A 14,738-nucleotide genomic window follows, 5' to 3' on the forward strand; every position below is an offset into this window, starting at 1 on the left:
CAATTAAAACTCTCGTCCCTTTTGAAGTTGGCTGATGAGAGAGACCCTCCGGCTTCCCAGAAGCTCCCTCTAGACGGATTACATAAACCATATATTGCTTCAGAGAGACTGTGATAGAGACTTTTTTTTTTTTTTTTCAAGTATTTGTATTAGGAACATCTCCATTACTATCTATGTAAAGAGAATCCTTCAGGAGGAGAGGGGGAAAAGCAGTCCTTGTTGGTTAAGTAACGTGTTACACCGAGTGGCTTTTAGGGATGCGTCAGGCAGTGGGCCCAGATGACGTGAGAGCTGCTGTGGGATCTGGCGGGGTGGGAGACAGTGGAAAGTGTGTGGAGGTGGGGATGGGCAGCAGGGTGGTAAGCAGACCCTGATGGGCACTGGGGAGGATGGTGACCCGCCTTCCAGACTGAAGAAGGGTCATCGTCAGGACCTGTGAGACAGCTGGTGAATTGCAGAGATGGGCAAAACGAATATTTAACACCACCAACTCAGCTCAGTTCGGGCTAGCCACGACATTGCTTCTGTCAGCAACATCTGTAGCGTTCCAGAAACACGTCCCTACCTCTGCAGCCAAGATGAGCAAGGCTCGACAGAGAAGAGGTGCAACACCACGAGACGCCGGCTGCACTGGAAGGGGAAAAGTAGCATGGAAGAGGTGGTACCAGCAATTCCCAGCTCCTGGGGGAGTGGGGAGGTGGTTCGGCCTTTGGCCGGTTCACAGAGGAAGCTAAAAGGAGGGCAGAAGAGTGGAAAGAAACGTGCAGCTGTTATGGGGCAGGAGAAATTTGTTTTGAGGTTGCACTTGAATGAGCTACCAAGGAGGGCCAGAAAGAAGCATTGTACATTGATTTTAATCATAATATTGTATGTGTTGTGACAACTGGGGAGGAACACCTCTAACATGCCTCCTTCCTCTCATACCGATGAATGGTACTTAACGCTGTACGCTTCAGGTGAAATGAGAACATTTTTACATCCCAAAAGTGGAAGTGAAAAGACTGTAATTAAAGGAGAGGGGGCAGTGAGGAGTTGGAAATAATATATGATATCAGGGCAAAGTTTTAGGGCCAGAATTAGTGAGGTGCGTTCTAGGAAATGATTAGAAGCACAAATCAGCCAAAATCTCCACCTAATAAGCCAAGCTCTGAAGCATCCCCTGTGTCTTTTTTTTTAGTTTCTACAATTGTTTCAGAAAGAGATCAAAGTCACAACATCATCATCAACAAATTTTCCTTAAGCGATAAGATTACTCCTGCTTTTGGTGAAATCCTAGAAAGCGGGGACAGAACTGGTGTCACATTTTTGAAGACCCCTCTTCTCAGCTGCACTGGTAGGAGCAATGCGTTTGGATAAAGTGGAGGAAAGCTGCCTTCTGACCGCTGTTATTCCTTTTGTAGGACCAAAAAATGAGCATCCTAGGAAAGCTTTCTTTTGGGAAACTGCCACAGTATAAAATCGTGCATAAATCTTAAATAGAGATGTTGCAGCTATTAGTGTGCTGTGTAATGAGATGGCAGTCCAGGATGGGCACCTTGCTTTACGTACAGTGCTGTTTTATACATGAAGCTATCTAATAAGATATATGTGTCCTTTAATTAAGTTCTCATGTACAGTATAGTAGTAATGAGGGAATATGATGAAAAGAAATGGAAACGGAAAGAGCTTTTATTTACTGTGCTGAGAAGCCTTTATCGTATGGAAATGATCAGGATTTAAATTTTTATCATCTGTCACAATTTGCTGCTGCTTTAATTAAAATAACACCGAGGATGTGTACCCTGAGTCTGGCTAGATGTGCTTCGTGCTCTTAATGACTGTCAGATGGGAAGGCAAGGGGTACCGAGAGGGCAGGGCTGCGGGAGGATCCGGAGGGAGATGGTGCCAGATGGCCAGGCTTATTTTATTAATTTAGATCTCCATTATGGCTTCTCTTTTCTTCATTTCTCCAAAGGATGAGTTAGTTTAATGGGAATCATTTCACAGCCACAGTATGACGTGTTTAACTCTTGGGAGCCCGTAGCACTGCAGCAAAGTGCGTGAGCGAGCCGTGTGTCCCCTTGGCCCCCACCAGGCCCCAGCCCCAGCCCAGGTGCTTGCCCCACGGCAGCCCTCCCCAAGGTAATTTGTCGAATCCTTCTTAGCAGGTGCTTCCTACCATGGATGTCCTGGCTCCTAGCGTACCAGTGCTGCCAGCCGCTGCCCTAAACTGGTTCCAGCCACTGATCACTGCAGCAGAGGAGCACCGAGGCAGCGTTTTGAGCCATTTCTCTCCTGTTACCATCTCACCTGCTCGGGCGAAGTGCCGCAGGGGCTGGCCGTGCTGCTGGGCTTTGCCACGTGCACTGAGCTGATCTCTTACATCTGTAAAACCTCATCGTTAGTAGCAAAGCAGCCTCAGTCTTCTTCTTCCGGCTCTTGGGTGCCTGGACACCCAGAAACCATGGCAAAGTACTGAGGAAGGTGAATTTAAAAGATTTTTTTCTCTTCGGCTTTGTCTTCATGCCCTGTGCGCTCAGTTACTGCGGTATCTGCCGCCTCCCCGTGGCTGCTGCGAAAAGCTGCACGCAGCTGGAGGTGGTGATTTTAGGTGTTAATTAGATTTAGGGGTTTACAGCTGAAAAAAAGGAATATCGTCTTCTGAAAATCTGTTTGGCACAGTCCAAAGCAAGAAACTACCGAGGCGTTTGCATCAAGCGGAGGGTTTTTTAGTTTCTTCCCTTTCTGTGTCAACTGCGACAACACAGGAGCTTCGATTTTTCAGGACTCCTGCATCATCAGTGGCTATTGGATTAATATTAGGAACAAAATGAGATTGTCTTCAGTGATTCAATGAAAAAAACCCACCAAGCTTATGAAGAATTTCCAGTTCATAAATCCTCTATAAAAAGCCTGTTCATTAATTCACTTTATGAGTTGATTCAGAAATCTGTATCATATTCAAGTCCTTCTTGGATTCCAGTAAAGAGGCTAGACTAATTTGATCACAACCATACAGCTAGAACAAATGGCAAGATACATTTCCGCATATTGTGAGTCTAGTGACACACACAGGGAAAAAAAGCTTAATTTACCCCAAAAATCTACAGTACCTGCCATGACAAGAAAAAACCAAACCAGCTCAAAATAACGTGCCATGGAGAGGATGAAACCTTGCACTATAACACAGGGAATAAGGCATAATATTTTCAAGATTCTGAATTAATAATTGGACTTTTGAACATCTGTATCAATAATTTTCAAAATCTTTTGTATTGGGATTCATAGCTTTTTCTAAACTATATGAATTTGTAATTGTTTGCAGGTCCAACCCCAAGAATTTCATAGGTATGGGAAAACTGCATTTTGTCAGCCCAAGACTGACAGTAACACAACTTTTGATAGCAAAGTTATTTATGCGGTCACCTCCACTGACTCCACAACGTTGAGCTCTGTGCTAATGGCAGAGTTTGCGCTTTGCTGAGGAGGAAGGTGAAGACGAGGTAGGGACGCCTGGGAGCCATCAGGACATTTTTGGAGAGTCTGAGGGGGGTGGTGAGGACGAAAGAAGAGCTCTCCTGTAGTGATTGAGCATCGGCAGGTGAGAGACGCAAGAGAAACACCGCGCTGCAGTGCCGATGGCCCCCCTGACCCCGGCCCGAGGCGCGCTGCCCCGGGGCGCTGGGGCTCGCCGAGGCTGCACGGCCCTTTGCAGTGCCCCTGTCGTCGCTCACCGCTGAGCGCGAGGGGCCTTCACGCTCCCCAGAGCACCACAAGCAGGTTTGCTTGCCGCGCTTCGTGTTGCGAGCGACTGAAGTAAAAACCAAACTCGCGCGTCTGTGGGAAGCTCCCACTCTGCGTGGTAGTGTGGGAATGGCACTCGGGCTGCTAACTCGGCAGGTTGGGGTGGAGGTGACTACGTGGATGGAGCACATCTTTCTGCTTCAGATTATTCTGAAGTCTTATACGTGCGCTGTATATTAAATGTTAGGTAAAATATCTAATAACACATTAGATGAGATTGGATTAAAATCTCAAGACCAGTCAGAATTTGTCAGGCTATCAAAATTAAGATTTTGGGCACGGTAAATAGACATTTTTGAGAAAGGTGCACAGAACTTAGAGGCATGAATTTGATAACTCAAATTTCAAGTGTTTTTTGCAAAGCTTATCCAGACCTTTGGAACCTTGTTGTCATTTCAGATCTTCTGAAAGCTCCCGACTTCCCTTGCTAGGCTGACAGCAAGCAAATATTTCCAGTCCTTTCTTAGTCCTTCCCTAGCACTCCAAAATTGCCTGAGTATTTTACTGTTGCTTTGTTAGACTAATTTTACAAATGCTTTTTATCCTGACTTTACCCAGTGCTTGAGTTCTGTGTTCTCACTGCTTCTCTTTTACTCTCTTTCCTTCAGTGCATTTTGTCTTAATATTCAATATTGTACCAGGACTAGAGAGGATGAGCCTTGAGTGAGAGTGAATGAAGTAGACTTTGAAAATTATGACATGAAAAAATTGTATAAAAATACATCAAATGATTTTTTTTCGGGATGTGAGTACATTATACCACTCATCTAATTTCTGGTATCTTCCTAAGCAGCTTTCAAAACCATTTTTTGATTTCTTTAGGTTTTGAATTGCTGCTAAAATAATGAAAATGGATGGAGCTGATGGTGAAGCCTCATGACAGAGTTTACTGTCAATAGGGATTTTTGCCAGTGCGTTTGAATCAGTAACAGGGTCCCAATAGCACTGGCCCACTTAGACCTGCAGATAAAAAAATATATATAAAGAAATATTCTTGCTATTGCCTTTATTTGTACTGATGTTGTGACAGCTTAACTTAAAGCTTCTATTAAGAATAATAACTCAATCTATTTCAAAGCTCTGTGGTTAGATGGCAGGCAAGCACGCTAAGAGCTCGCTTGGGTTTTTCTGCATAGCCCGTGGGCTGACGTACCCCAGTGGGGAGAAGGAATCTCCCTGCTGGCACTTCATTGCAATTGCCGGGGTGTCAGCGCCCAGGAGTGTTTCCTCCCACCCCAGCCAAACACAAAATAGTCAGCAGAAAGAGGTAGGTGCCTCCAGATGACCTATTAGAGAATGTGTCTTAAACAACAATTAGTTACTCTTATTTGCTCTACATAGACACGCAGCTTTCTGTTGAGGGCGCCTACGGAGCCCGTGTTACACATCCAGATTAAGCAATGTCGGTATTTTTGTAGCTGTGGAATGAAAGTCCGTGGAAAATTTGTTTTCTAAGAGCTAAACCTGACTTTGTACATCAGTATCAAAACTCATATCGATGTAGCTTGGACCAAACTTTACCTTAAGAAGAAGGAAACCAAACAAAACCAAAGCAAACAACAATCAGAAACAATATTAAATGGTTATTTCTCACATCAAAAATCAACAAAGGTCTGGTAAGTGGGATTCTACTCTCAAGCCTTTATCCTGTGTGTGGGGACTTCATTACTGATTGCGTTAGGCACTGGATTACTAGGCAGTCTGCAGTCAGCCCTGCAGGTATATAACCTCCTGACTCTGAGGAGTTTGGGTCAATTCAAAATTTGTTGCTTGGAGATGTCATTAATTACGTTTGCAAAAGCAATTACAGACAGCAGCAGAAGCAAAATAAGCACCAGCTGCTGTGAAAGTTGTAACTCAGGAAATCTTCTCAGGTTGTATACTTCAGTGGCACAAATAGGTGCACAATAACTAGTACTACTTGTCATTTAGTATCTGGGGTATGACCAGAAGATGTATTAATGTCTGACATCTTTTCTTTCAGGATGATTTTCTGTATAGTGTCTCCGTTTTAAGTGGAATCCTTTGCACTGTCTTGGCAGTAATCAAATTTATGCTGGGAAAGATCCTTACAAGCAGAGCACTGATAACTGATGGTGAGTGTGAAGTTGTTCCTGCTGCGTTTATATTCTTCCAGGGAATGTTGTAGACATGGAGGACATGAGTGACCCCTGCATGAGGGCACCTGTGAAAGAGCATTGAAATAAGGTGGCTACTGGGAAATGGAAGAAAATCCCCAAACCCTAGCACAGTCTGTGGTACCACTAGCCTCTTGCATAGATATCTCAGCTGAAATGGGTATGTCTGGTGGAAGTCCAACAGTTAACGTGTGGATGGTAAGCACTAATAGAGAATTTGAGGTAGAACATATAATAAATTAGGTGTGTGTCAGTCAGAGGTAACACTACGGGGGGGGGATATGACACCACTTTATATAGCTTTGGCTAAGTCACATCTATCCTCCCTGCCTATGCCTGGTAAACAATTCAATCTCTACAGTTAAAACGAAGCAAGTCTGTAGCAGAAAACGCCTCCCTGCCTTGAGCAGGAATCTCTCCCATCACTCATACATCCTCCCTGCAGGTGTAATTTGCCACCATATTGCTTTTCCTGCCACTCAGTAGAGCTGGGGGAGCATCGCATGTGTAAAACAAAGGCTTTGCCTGCCTCCTGCCCTGCCCTCCTCTGGCCCCGCTGGAGCTTGGCACAAGGTGAATCTCGCCCACTGTATCCTCAGAAGACCTCACTGCCACTACTCTGTTGGCTCAGGTCTGTAGTGCCTGACTGTTCCTGGGTTTAAAGGTATGTTTAAAGGCATGTGTTAAGAGTCGGTCCAGACACGCCTCTTACTGACAAGGCTCAAGCTTGTGAATCTCCAGGAAGCCTTGGGGATCTACTCTGCAAACAAGTGAGGCCACAGTGATGGTGAAGATTTCACAGAGCCCTACAGTTCTCTACCAGCTTGTATCTGCAAGCACAGGACAGTTTGAAATACTCTGTACATACACGGTAGGGTGTTAATGATTCATGGCTTGTGGTACATAAATTATTTTACTCACCTAAAGGTTTTGCTTTAAGGAAATTCAGTTTTCACCTTACTCTAGGGATACATACAATTGCTTTATTTTAAGTAATTTAAACATACTCAAAATATTTTTGGTGATGTGTGATAACACATATTATGAATATTTATATTTTGTATCATCCCACTTATCTAAATACTTCATGAGTATTTATATTTTAAACACAAAATAAGCAAGGAATCAAAAAATCAAAACAGCAGTGCGGGGGTTACAACTAAGCTACTGCCTCTCTGCCTTTGTGATTCTCTCCCAACAGACCATGCTGTTCAGTGATCTTATTTACTGTGGGCTCTGCCACTCTAGACATTTTGAAACAAAAAGATCTCCACCCTGCAAAAAGGATTCTGGAAAGGGTTCTGGGAACTACAGACCAGTGAGTCTGACTTCCTTTGCTGTCAGAGAGTAAGTGGGCCGTGTCGACCATTTCAGAACTGTGTCTAGGCAGGCAAGGGATTAACCCTCCCTTTAAAAAAATGTAGCTTGGTTTTGAAACAGAGCAGTTTTTTTCAGACAAAATATTAGCTGAAAAATTCCTGAATAGCTCTGAACTGGTCTCCTGTATGACACAGAAATCTCTTTCCCCATAATTACATCCTCGTGCTAATTATATTGCTTCTGAGCTGGAGAGTGCTCGTTCTTTGATTACAAAAATTAGGGAATAAACTATACAATTACTTCAGTCTGGTTTTTATCTCTCTTTTCTCTCCTTTAGAACTACTTTAGAAAATGTAGGAGGCTGATCTTACCGTGTGTGGTTAAATATCTTCTTTCACAAGATATATTTACATATATACTTGATTTATTAACAATCAGGAGGAGACAGTGTGATTCAGCAGCTGAGACAGATTTAGCCCTCCCTTGCATATCTTTTTTTAGTGTTTTCTGTTTCCTGCTAATTTACCTCCTGCGATCACTGGCTGTAGACCAACAAACCGTTCGAGTAACAAGAGCATACATTTTTCTTTCTGAAAAATAGGTTGATTTTCAAAGCAGCAAATTCTCTCTCATACATGTCAACCTCTATTAATGTTTTTTTAAAGAATAATTTTGTTTTAGAGTAGGGCTTGACAACAATATCTCTTTGAAGCCTAAATGTGTGAATCCTAATAAGGCATAATGTTATTTGTACGAATTGTTTATAGAAAAAGCTCCTGCCCTTTTGGATAATAAACAGAGCCGTTTCCTATCTTGAATTTTGTAACATCTCAGAGGACAAATGCAGATTTGTGACAGTTAGATGATGTCATCCAACCTTCCCGTAGGTTTTAGATACCTGTTTTCTTCCCAGATTCCTCCACCTGTTTTTTCCTGTGCTAGCCTTATGCATGTGGTATCTGGATTCACACCTGCAGCCATTACATGATTTCCTGCCACACCAGCAAAGAAAGGTTTGACTGAATGACAGTCAGGAAGAGAAAACAATTTCCTTTGTAAGCAGCTTTCAGATCATTTGGAACCATCAGACAATAACGGCAAGAAAATGTATAGTTCCTGCCTTTTGCGCGTTGTGCCGATGGATTCTGACTTAAGCTGGAGCAGGGGAAGTAACACTGGTTTAGATTTATAGTTAATTAATTTATACTTAATGTTCTTTTTATATATACACACACATACACAATATATTTAATTGACATACATTAGCAATATAAGTTATATTGCCTGAGAATAAAAAAAGGATCAGGATTCTTCTAAGCTAGAGCATTGACAGAGTAATTTTGTCTATATTGCTTTAGCTATACTGGTATAGTTAATTCAATAATCAGGCATTTACATGCAACGCCTGCGATACCAATGGGAGAATTCACTGCCACAGTCCAAAAAAACCCCAAACACCTTTTCTTTGCAGGGCTGGAGGCCTGAAGCCTTTGTATGCCTCGTTCTGCCACAGACTTGCCAAGTAACACGTGCTTTTCCGTGCCAGGGTTTCCTTTGCATTTAAGTACCTATTACCAGGGATCTGGTGAATCTTAATCAAAATGCAAGTATTTCAGCTGTAGGGGTACCTAGGAAAGGTCAATTTTTAGCTTCAGCTTTCAGAAAGATTTAACGTGATTTAGGTAAGGACTGGATGTGAGAGGTCTGGATCAAAGGAGACATTCAGGAATAAATGTCAGATACGTGGTTGTTGGCAGTTGTGGGGAGTTGGAAAAAACCTGGCGAAGTACTGTGAGCAGCACCTGACGGGAGTTGACTCACCAAGCAATACAGAATATTTCAAGTTCAGTTTTTCATTTGTTAACTAGGTTAAATAGTATATGTATCCACCAAACGAATGCTTATCAGTGACTTTTTTTTTGGTAGAACAACAGTGATGTCTTTTGGGTTACTGAGGAAAAAAAAAATCAGAAAGGGGAAATTTTGGGGAAACAAAATGAACACAAGGAATGACTTTAAAACACCAGAACGGTAACCAATCAAACATGAGTTGAAGGAAAAATGGCATTAATTATTTGAAAAGCTCTGGGAGAATTTTGAAGGGACAATGTTGGAGACAAAGAGAAAGAGGAATCTAAAAGGATGTTCATAAAAATTGTGAATAATTGATGGGAAGAGCCTGTGATATGTCTAAGGCATAAATGACAAGTACTCCTTGGATTATCCTGTATGTCTTCCCTAATGCATTCAGCAGTGTATGCAGCTCTAAGCTATAGTGCCAAGTACACGTAAATAAATGTATGGAACGGGGTGAAAAGCTTCAAGAGAAGGTATTTGAAATGTTACTGTGTAAAATTATTTTCCTTTTCATGAGCTCCTTGGGTATACTGGACCCCAGTTTCCTCCTTCTCAGAGAAAGTGAGAGCCTTTGGGTACCTTACAAAGCGGCCTTTGGATTTCTAACCGGTGATCTCGGCCGGTGCTGCAGAGGTACATACGTTATGAAGAGGTTCCTGGAATGGGAACTGGGCTACAGCAGTCCTGCTCCGGGCTGCAGCTGGCCAGCCACGCTTTGACAGCTCAGAGATACTTCAGTCATGGTGATAAGCTCCAAGGGAGAAAAGTGCTTGACTGTCAGAGTCAGTGCCCAGCAGGTCCAGTATTTTGAAGGAATATTGCTTTTTGGAAATAGCATCAAGAGGTGAAAGCCCTGTGAACTAAACAGCAGCTAGAGTTGGGATTTGGAACTAAACAGAGACTGAAAAAATTGGGACTGACCAAGACACACAGTACAGGGAAATTAATGTAAACGTATTTATATCAGACATGACAACTGGCAGAGGTTTTACAAGACACTGGTCAGACACCAAATGTTCTGTGTTTGATTTGTTGAAAAGAAGCGTGGCAAAGACCTGGCTAGCTGCCTGACCAAACTGCACTGCCTCCTCCCTGGTGCCCGGCGGGAGCGCCCGGGGGCCGCTGCGTGACGTCTCCCAAGGGCTCCTCTCCGCTGGCGGTGGTCTAACACCCCTTGTCTCCCTGCAGATTGTCTCTTCTTGGGCGAGAAGGTTAAAGCAAATCCCTTGAGATTTGGTTCTTTCTTTCATTATTTTTTTCCCCCTTCTAGGTTTCAACTCTCTTGTAGGTGGAATAATGGGATTTTCCATCCTTCTTAGCGCAGAAGTTTTTAAACACAATTCTTCTGTCTGGTTTCTGGATGGCAGTATAGGAGTTTTAATTGGACTTACAATATTTGCCTACGGAATCAAGTGAGTACCTCCTGCTAGCAGGTATTTCGGTATGTACAGCAGATGGGCTGTCTGTTTAATGCAATAAGCCACAGCTCTTAAAGGCTTACATAACTCCAGTAAAATCAGTCACAGGTATTTATTAGACTAGCTGCCAATACTGAAGCAGAGTGTGTGGAAAGGGATAAGAGCTTATGTATGTCTCACATCAGTTGGAAAGAAGTCAGGATTTTAAAAGAAATTGGAATGATTTTTAGAAGACTTTTGTATACCTGAATTTGGAAATGCAGGCTTTGAAATATCTGAAAAATAACCACAGATCCTGGATAAAAATAATTCCATGCTGCTTTTATGGCAGAGAAAGTATAGGTTAAAGGTAAGATGCCAGAGTTTAAAAAATAACCTTGAATAATGATTTCCATCCTAGCCCTACCCTATAGCAACTTCTGAACTGATGGTTAGTCAGTCATGTTTCAAAAGGTGTTTCTAATGAATTTTAAGACGCTTTCTTGATTCATGATACCCGAAATAGAATAAAATCAAATGAAGCTCTGCCATGTGCTTTATCGCTGCCACAGTTTCCCTGGGCTGCATGGAATCTAAGAGTTTTGCATTTTATTCTACTTTTTACCATAAGAGAAAGGGGCAGATGTAGCATCTGAGTTAACTGGAATCGTGCCTGTTGAGAAGCAGACCTTGGCCAGGCTGCAGTAAGCCATCATCTGGAAGCTGTGTGGGGTTTTTTTTTAACTTGGAAAATTAAATTAACACTTTAATGAGGAATACCATTCTTGGAAAAATAACTACATTCACTATTTCCACTGTAAAACTATCTGTTCTGAAAACCTGTAGAGGTAAATCTGTGCAAAGATACTTACTTAAACTTACCAAACAGCATCAGAAATGTCATGCTACATACGTGCCATCAGCCTGCCCGGCAGTGCGCTCAGCCGGTGTGTCGCCAAGACACAATGGAGGCTAATGAAGAATAAATTCTGTTTTGGCAACTGCCTGATTTTACGGTTTGTGAAACTACTGCAGTTCTCCTCTACTGTTCAGTACCTTCTTCCAGCAGCAGCCTGGTGTGAAACAGGTTGCTACAACGGTCCCTTTCCCGTTAATCCCTCCATGGCTTCTCCAGCCAAACGCAAGGGCAGCCGTGCATTTCAGTTTCTCAGTGCGGTTGGACATCCAGGCTTCCTAAAGGAGAGCCCCTCTCCACACAGTTTGTTTTATGCTCCCTTTTGAACAGAATTAATTGTGGGGTGGAATTAATTTTGATCAGGAGAAAGCGAGATAAGGCTGTTACTACATGCGAGTTCTTTTTGATTTATGAAATAAATCAGTATTTACAAGTAGAACAGCCCAGTCCCAGGACTCTCCCATGTCTCTGCATCAACACTCCTGTGCTTCCCTCTGCAGGTTGCTTATCGATATGGTGCCCCGCGTAAGGCAAACGCGCCATTATGAAATGTTTGAGTGAAGATCACACCCTCTCCTCTGTCAGGACTGTAAAACTACAGCATCGTACATTTTGGCAAGTGGTGCCAATGGTATTTTACTAAATATGCAGTCTGTTTCCCGTGGTCTGTTTTTGTTGAAGTTTGTTTTAATGGGAAATCTCTCTGTAAAACTGGCATGTGTGCACACTGCTTGCAATTCAGCGAAACAGCAGCATTTTGGTTTTTTTTTTTGTTTTTGTTTTTTTTTTTCAAGTATGCTATTGATTCCTGTGACAATAGAAAACATGCAATTTGCAGTTTTAACCCAGCTGCCATGTCGTATATTCCAGAGTGAAAGTGTTCTTAATGGTGTGATAAGCCTGTGGGTAAAGAAGTGCCAGTTTCAGATCTTGGTCTTTTTTTTCTTTTTTTTCCCCAGCCTGTATTTTCCCAAACACGTGCTGTAACAGAAGTGCAATCCTTGCTACCCTCATCAGCTAACAGAGTATCCTATGTAGAGTCTGGACACCAAGAGCTGTGTTGCTTAAAACACTTGAGTAGCTACTTCTTCTCCCCCCCATTCAAATAGAGGCATAGAAAGAGCAGGTAAAAACCAGACCTTGCTGTGATCAGAGAGATACTTCATTTTAATCCTAAATTAACTGAAATTATACCTCTTCAATTTAAATTCTATTTTTTCTTAATGAGACACTGTTCATAGCTTTGCATGGACCAAACAAGCACACACAGTATTACTGTACAGACCAAAGCCAGAAAGTCGTGCAAGGAAGAGAAGAGCTGCTTGAGGAAGGGGATTCTCATCTTCTGTGATACTGTGTGCAGATGTACCAGCGTGTGTGACTTTGTGGTTGCTCTGTAGTCTGACGACGGCACAGCAGTGGCTCGATCTGGTGGTGAGATACAGATCTATTTATTAGATTTAGATTGTCCTGTAAAGTGTTGCTCACCTTCCATCACACATCTTATATATTACTTAATAGCAGGTTAAATTATCAAAGGATCTTGATGTATAATGAATAAAACTGGTATCTATTTTATACAGTATCTGTAAGTAACATTTGAAAACTATTTCCAGAATGTATCATAGGACAAAGTCTTCCTGTATAGCAGCCTATTAAACTGGATTCTCTGGCTATATCCATTTTCTCTTTATTTTTTATATTCCAGGTTGGTTTTCACAACACAGAACCAGTATTGTTGATTTTATTTATGACAGGTGGATAAAAAATAGACAGTCCACTGTCCAGTTTGAAATAGGAGCACGGTAAGTAGCCAAGAAGCTAGAAATGCCCATTTCTAGCTATGCAACGTTAGACTACATGAACTAGAGTAGAGGTACAATGAGACTGTTTGGTGATTGATGTACAGTAGGGACACTGATTTTTTTACTGGTGCCACGAGATGCTAAAACTCTGTTTCCCATCATATATGTCTTTTAGCAGGTTCTCAGCCAGATCCTTAAGGATCTTTAGCAAAAGCCAACTCCAAATGATACGTGTAGGAAGAGACCACCTGAAGGTTTCACTGACGTGACAGCACCCACATGAGGTGCACAATATTGGAAAGGTGACACTCAGTTCTGCTTGAAACAGAACATTCTAGCTTCTGTCAGGCATCTTCAGCATCAGAATCATAGAACCAGAGCCCGAACCTAGCTGTATTAGATATTTCATGGTTTTGTTAGTTTTGTGATCACTGCTTACCCTCTTCTGCCTCTCCAGGGGCTTTTGTCACTTCTCCCCTCCCAGTGCTAGTTGTTACAGTGCCACTGGGGAGCTGCTAGAAGTGCTGCTCCGCTGGGCCACGCGCTCCAGCGGCCGGTTTGTGGCAGAGGCCAGCGCCAACTGCTTCAGCAGGTGAGCAAGGAGCTGTAATTGGTTGTGGCAAGGTACTTCACTCCTGCTGTAACCTTTGCAGTGCAGACGCCCTCAACCATTGGAAGTGTGTAGGACATTCAAACCAACATCCAGCTCAAACATTAAATAATTCTGTTATTAAAGTGCTGAGTGTAAATAGGAGCACAGGACTAGGCAGATGTGTTCGTGCATGAAGCAAGGTTAAACACTGAGTAAATGGAGTTTCACACTTTCTGGAACTCCGGAATGCTCTTAGAGGGTGTTTCTAAGTACAGACTCCAGCTGTGCAGCCTTTGAAAAGGAGAGGTGGTTAAACAAGTTAATCGTACTTTTTCTTATCAGATTAATTGAAACCAATTGTAGAAACTTCTCAGTTACCACAGGTGCTTCAAAGCATTTCTGATCTTAGCAGGTAAATACAGGAACTGAAATACTTGTATACTTAAAAGGAAAAAAACTAGACAGTAATGGTTCTAAGAAATGAAAGCAAATACATGCTGATAAAGCCAGCTAGCATCAGGGAGACTTTGTATAGTGTATGACAATAGAAGAGAAAATAACTGCTCATCCAGTTTACTGGGACACTCTGCTCTAGCCAGCCACCCTCAAAGGTAACAGTTTCTATATTCGTTTTCTTTATTAAATGTCTGTGCCAGTTGATTTTTCTAATTATAACAAGTGTGCTTCCAGCTGAGCTAAGTGAAGGAAGACTTCTCAAAAACTGAAATAGCTCAAAAGCACTCGAACTAATCACCTGAAACTTGGCACTGGCCAACGTAATATTTTGCGTGGTGATCACAAGCCACAGAAACTTGTCAGCACTGCCAAATCCTCTTTGTTGTGCACAGGACCCAGGGAAGGAGCTTCGGTGTTCAGAGAAGGATCAGCACTGGCCAGCACAGAGACTGCGGGTTGACACTTATTACAGTC

The 14,738-nt window shown here is 42.5% G+C and overlaps 1 protein-coding gene across 3 annotated transcripts in view; it reads left to right on the forward strand.

The window, feature by feature from the left end:
- The window catches only part of TMEM163 (transmembrane protein 163), a 103,524-nt gene extending 90,435 nt beyond the window's left edge, over positions 1 to 13,089 (forward strand). For 2 of the 3 annotated variants that reach the window (XM_042784328.1, XM_042784327.1), the window contains 3 exons: positions 5,768 to 5,879; positions 10,369 to 10,510; positions 11,912 to 13,089. In XM_042784328.1, coding sequence (XP_042640262.1) covers positions 5,768 to 5,879; positions 10,369 to 10,510; positions 11,912 to 11,972 — 315 coding nt within the window. In that variant the 3' untranslated portion in view covers positions 11,973 to 13,089. The remainder of the gene's footprint in view (positions 1 to 5,767; positions 5,880 to 10,368; positions 10,511 to 11,911) is intronic. The other variant, XR_006164572.1, reaches the window with a different exon arrangement.
- The last annotated feature ends 1,649 nt before the right edge of the window (positions 13,090 to 14,738 follow it).

The sequence above is a fragment of the Tyto alba genome, unplaced genomic scaffold (genome assembly GCF_018691265.1).
Source record: "Tyto alba isolate M040663 unplaced genomic scaffold, T.alba_DEE_v4.0 Super-Scaffold_7, whole genome shotgun sequence".
NCBI classification, from domain to species: domain Eukaryota; kingdom Metazoa; phylum Chordata; class Aves; order Strigiformes; family Tytonidae; genus Tyto; species Tyto alba.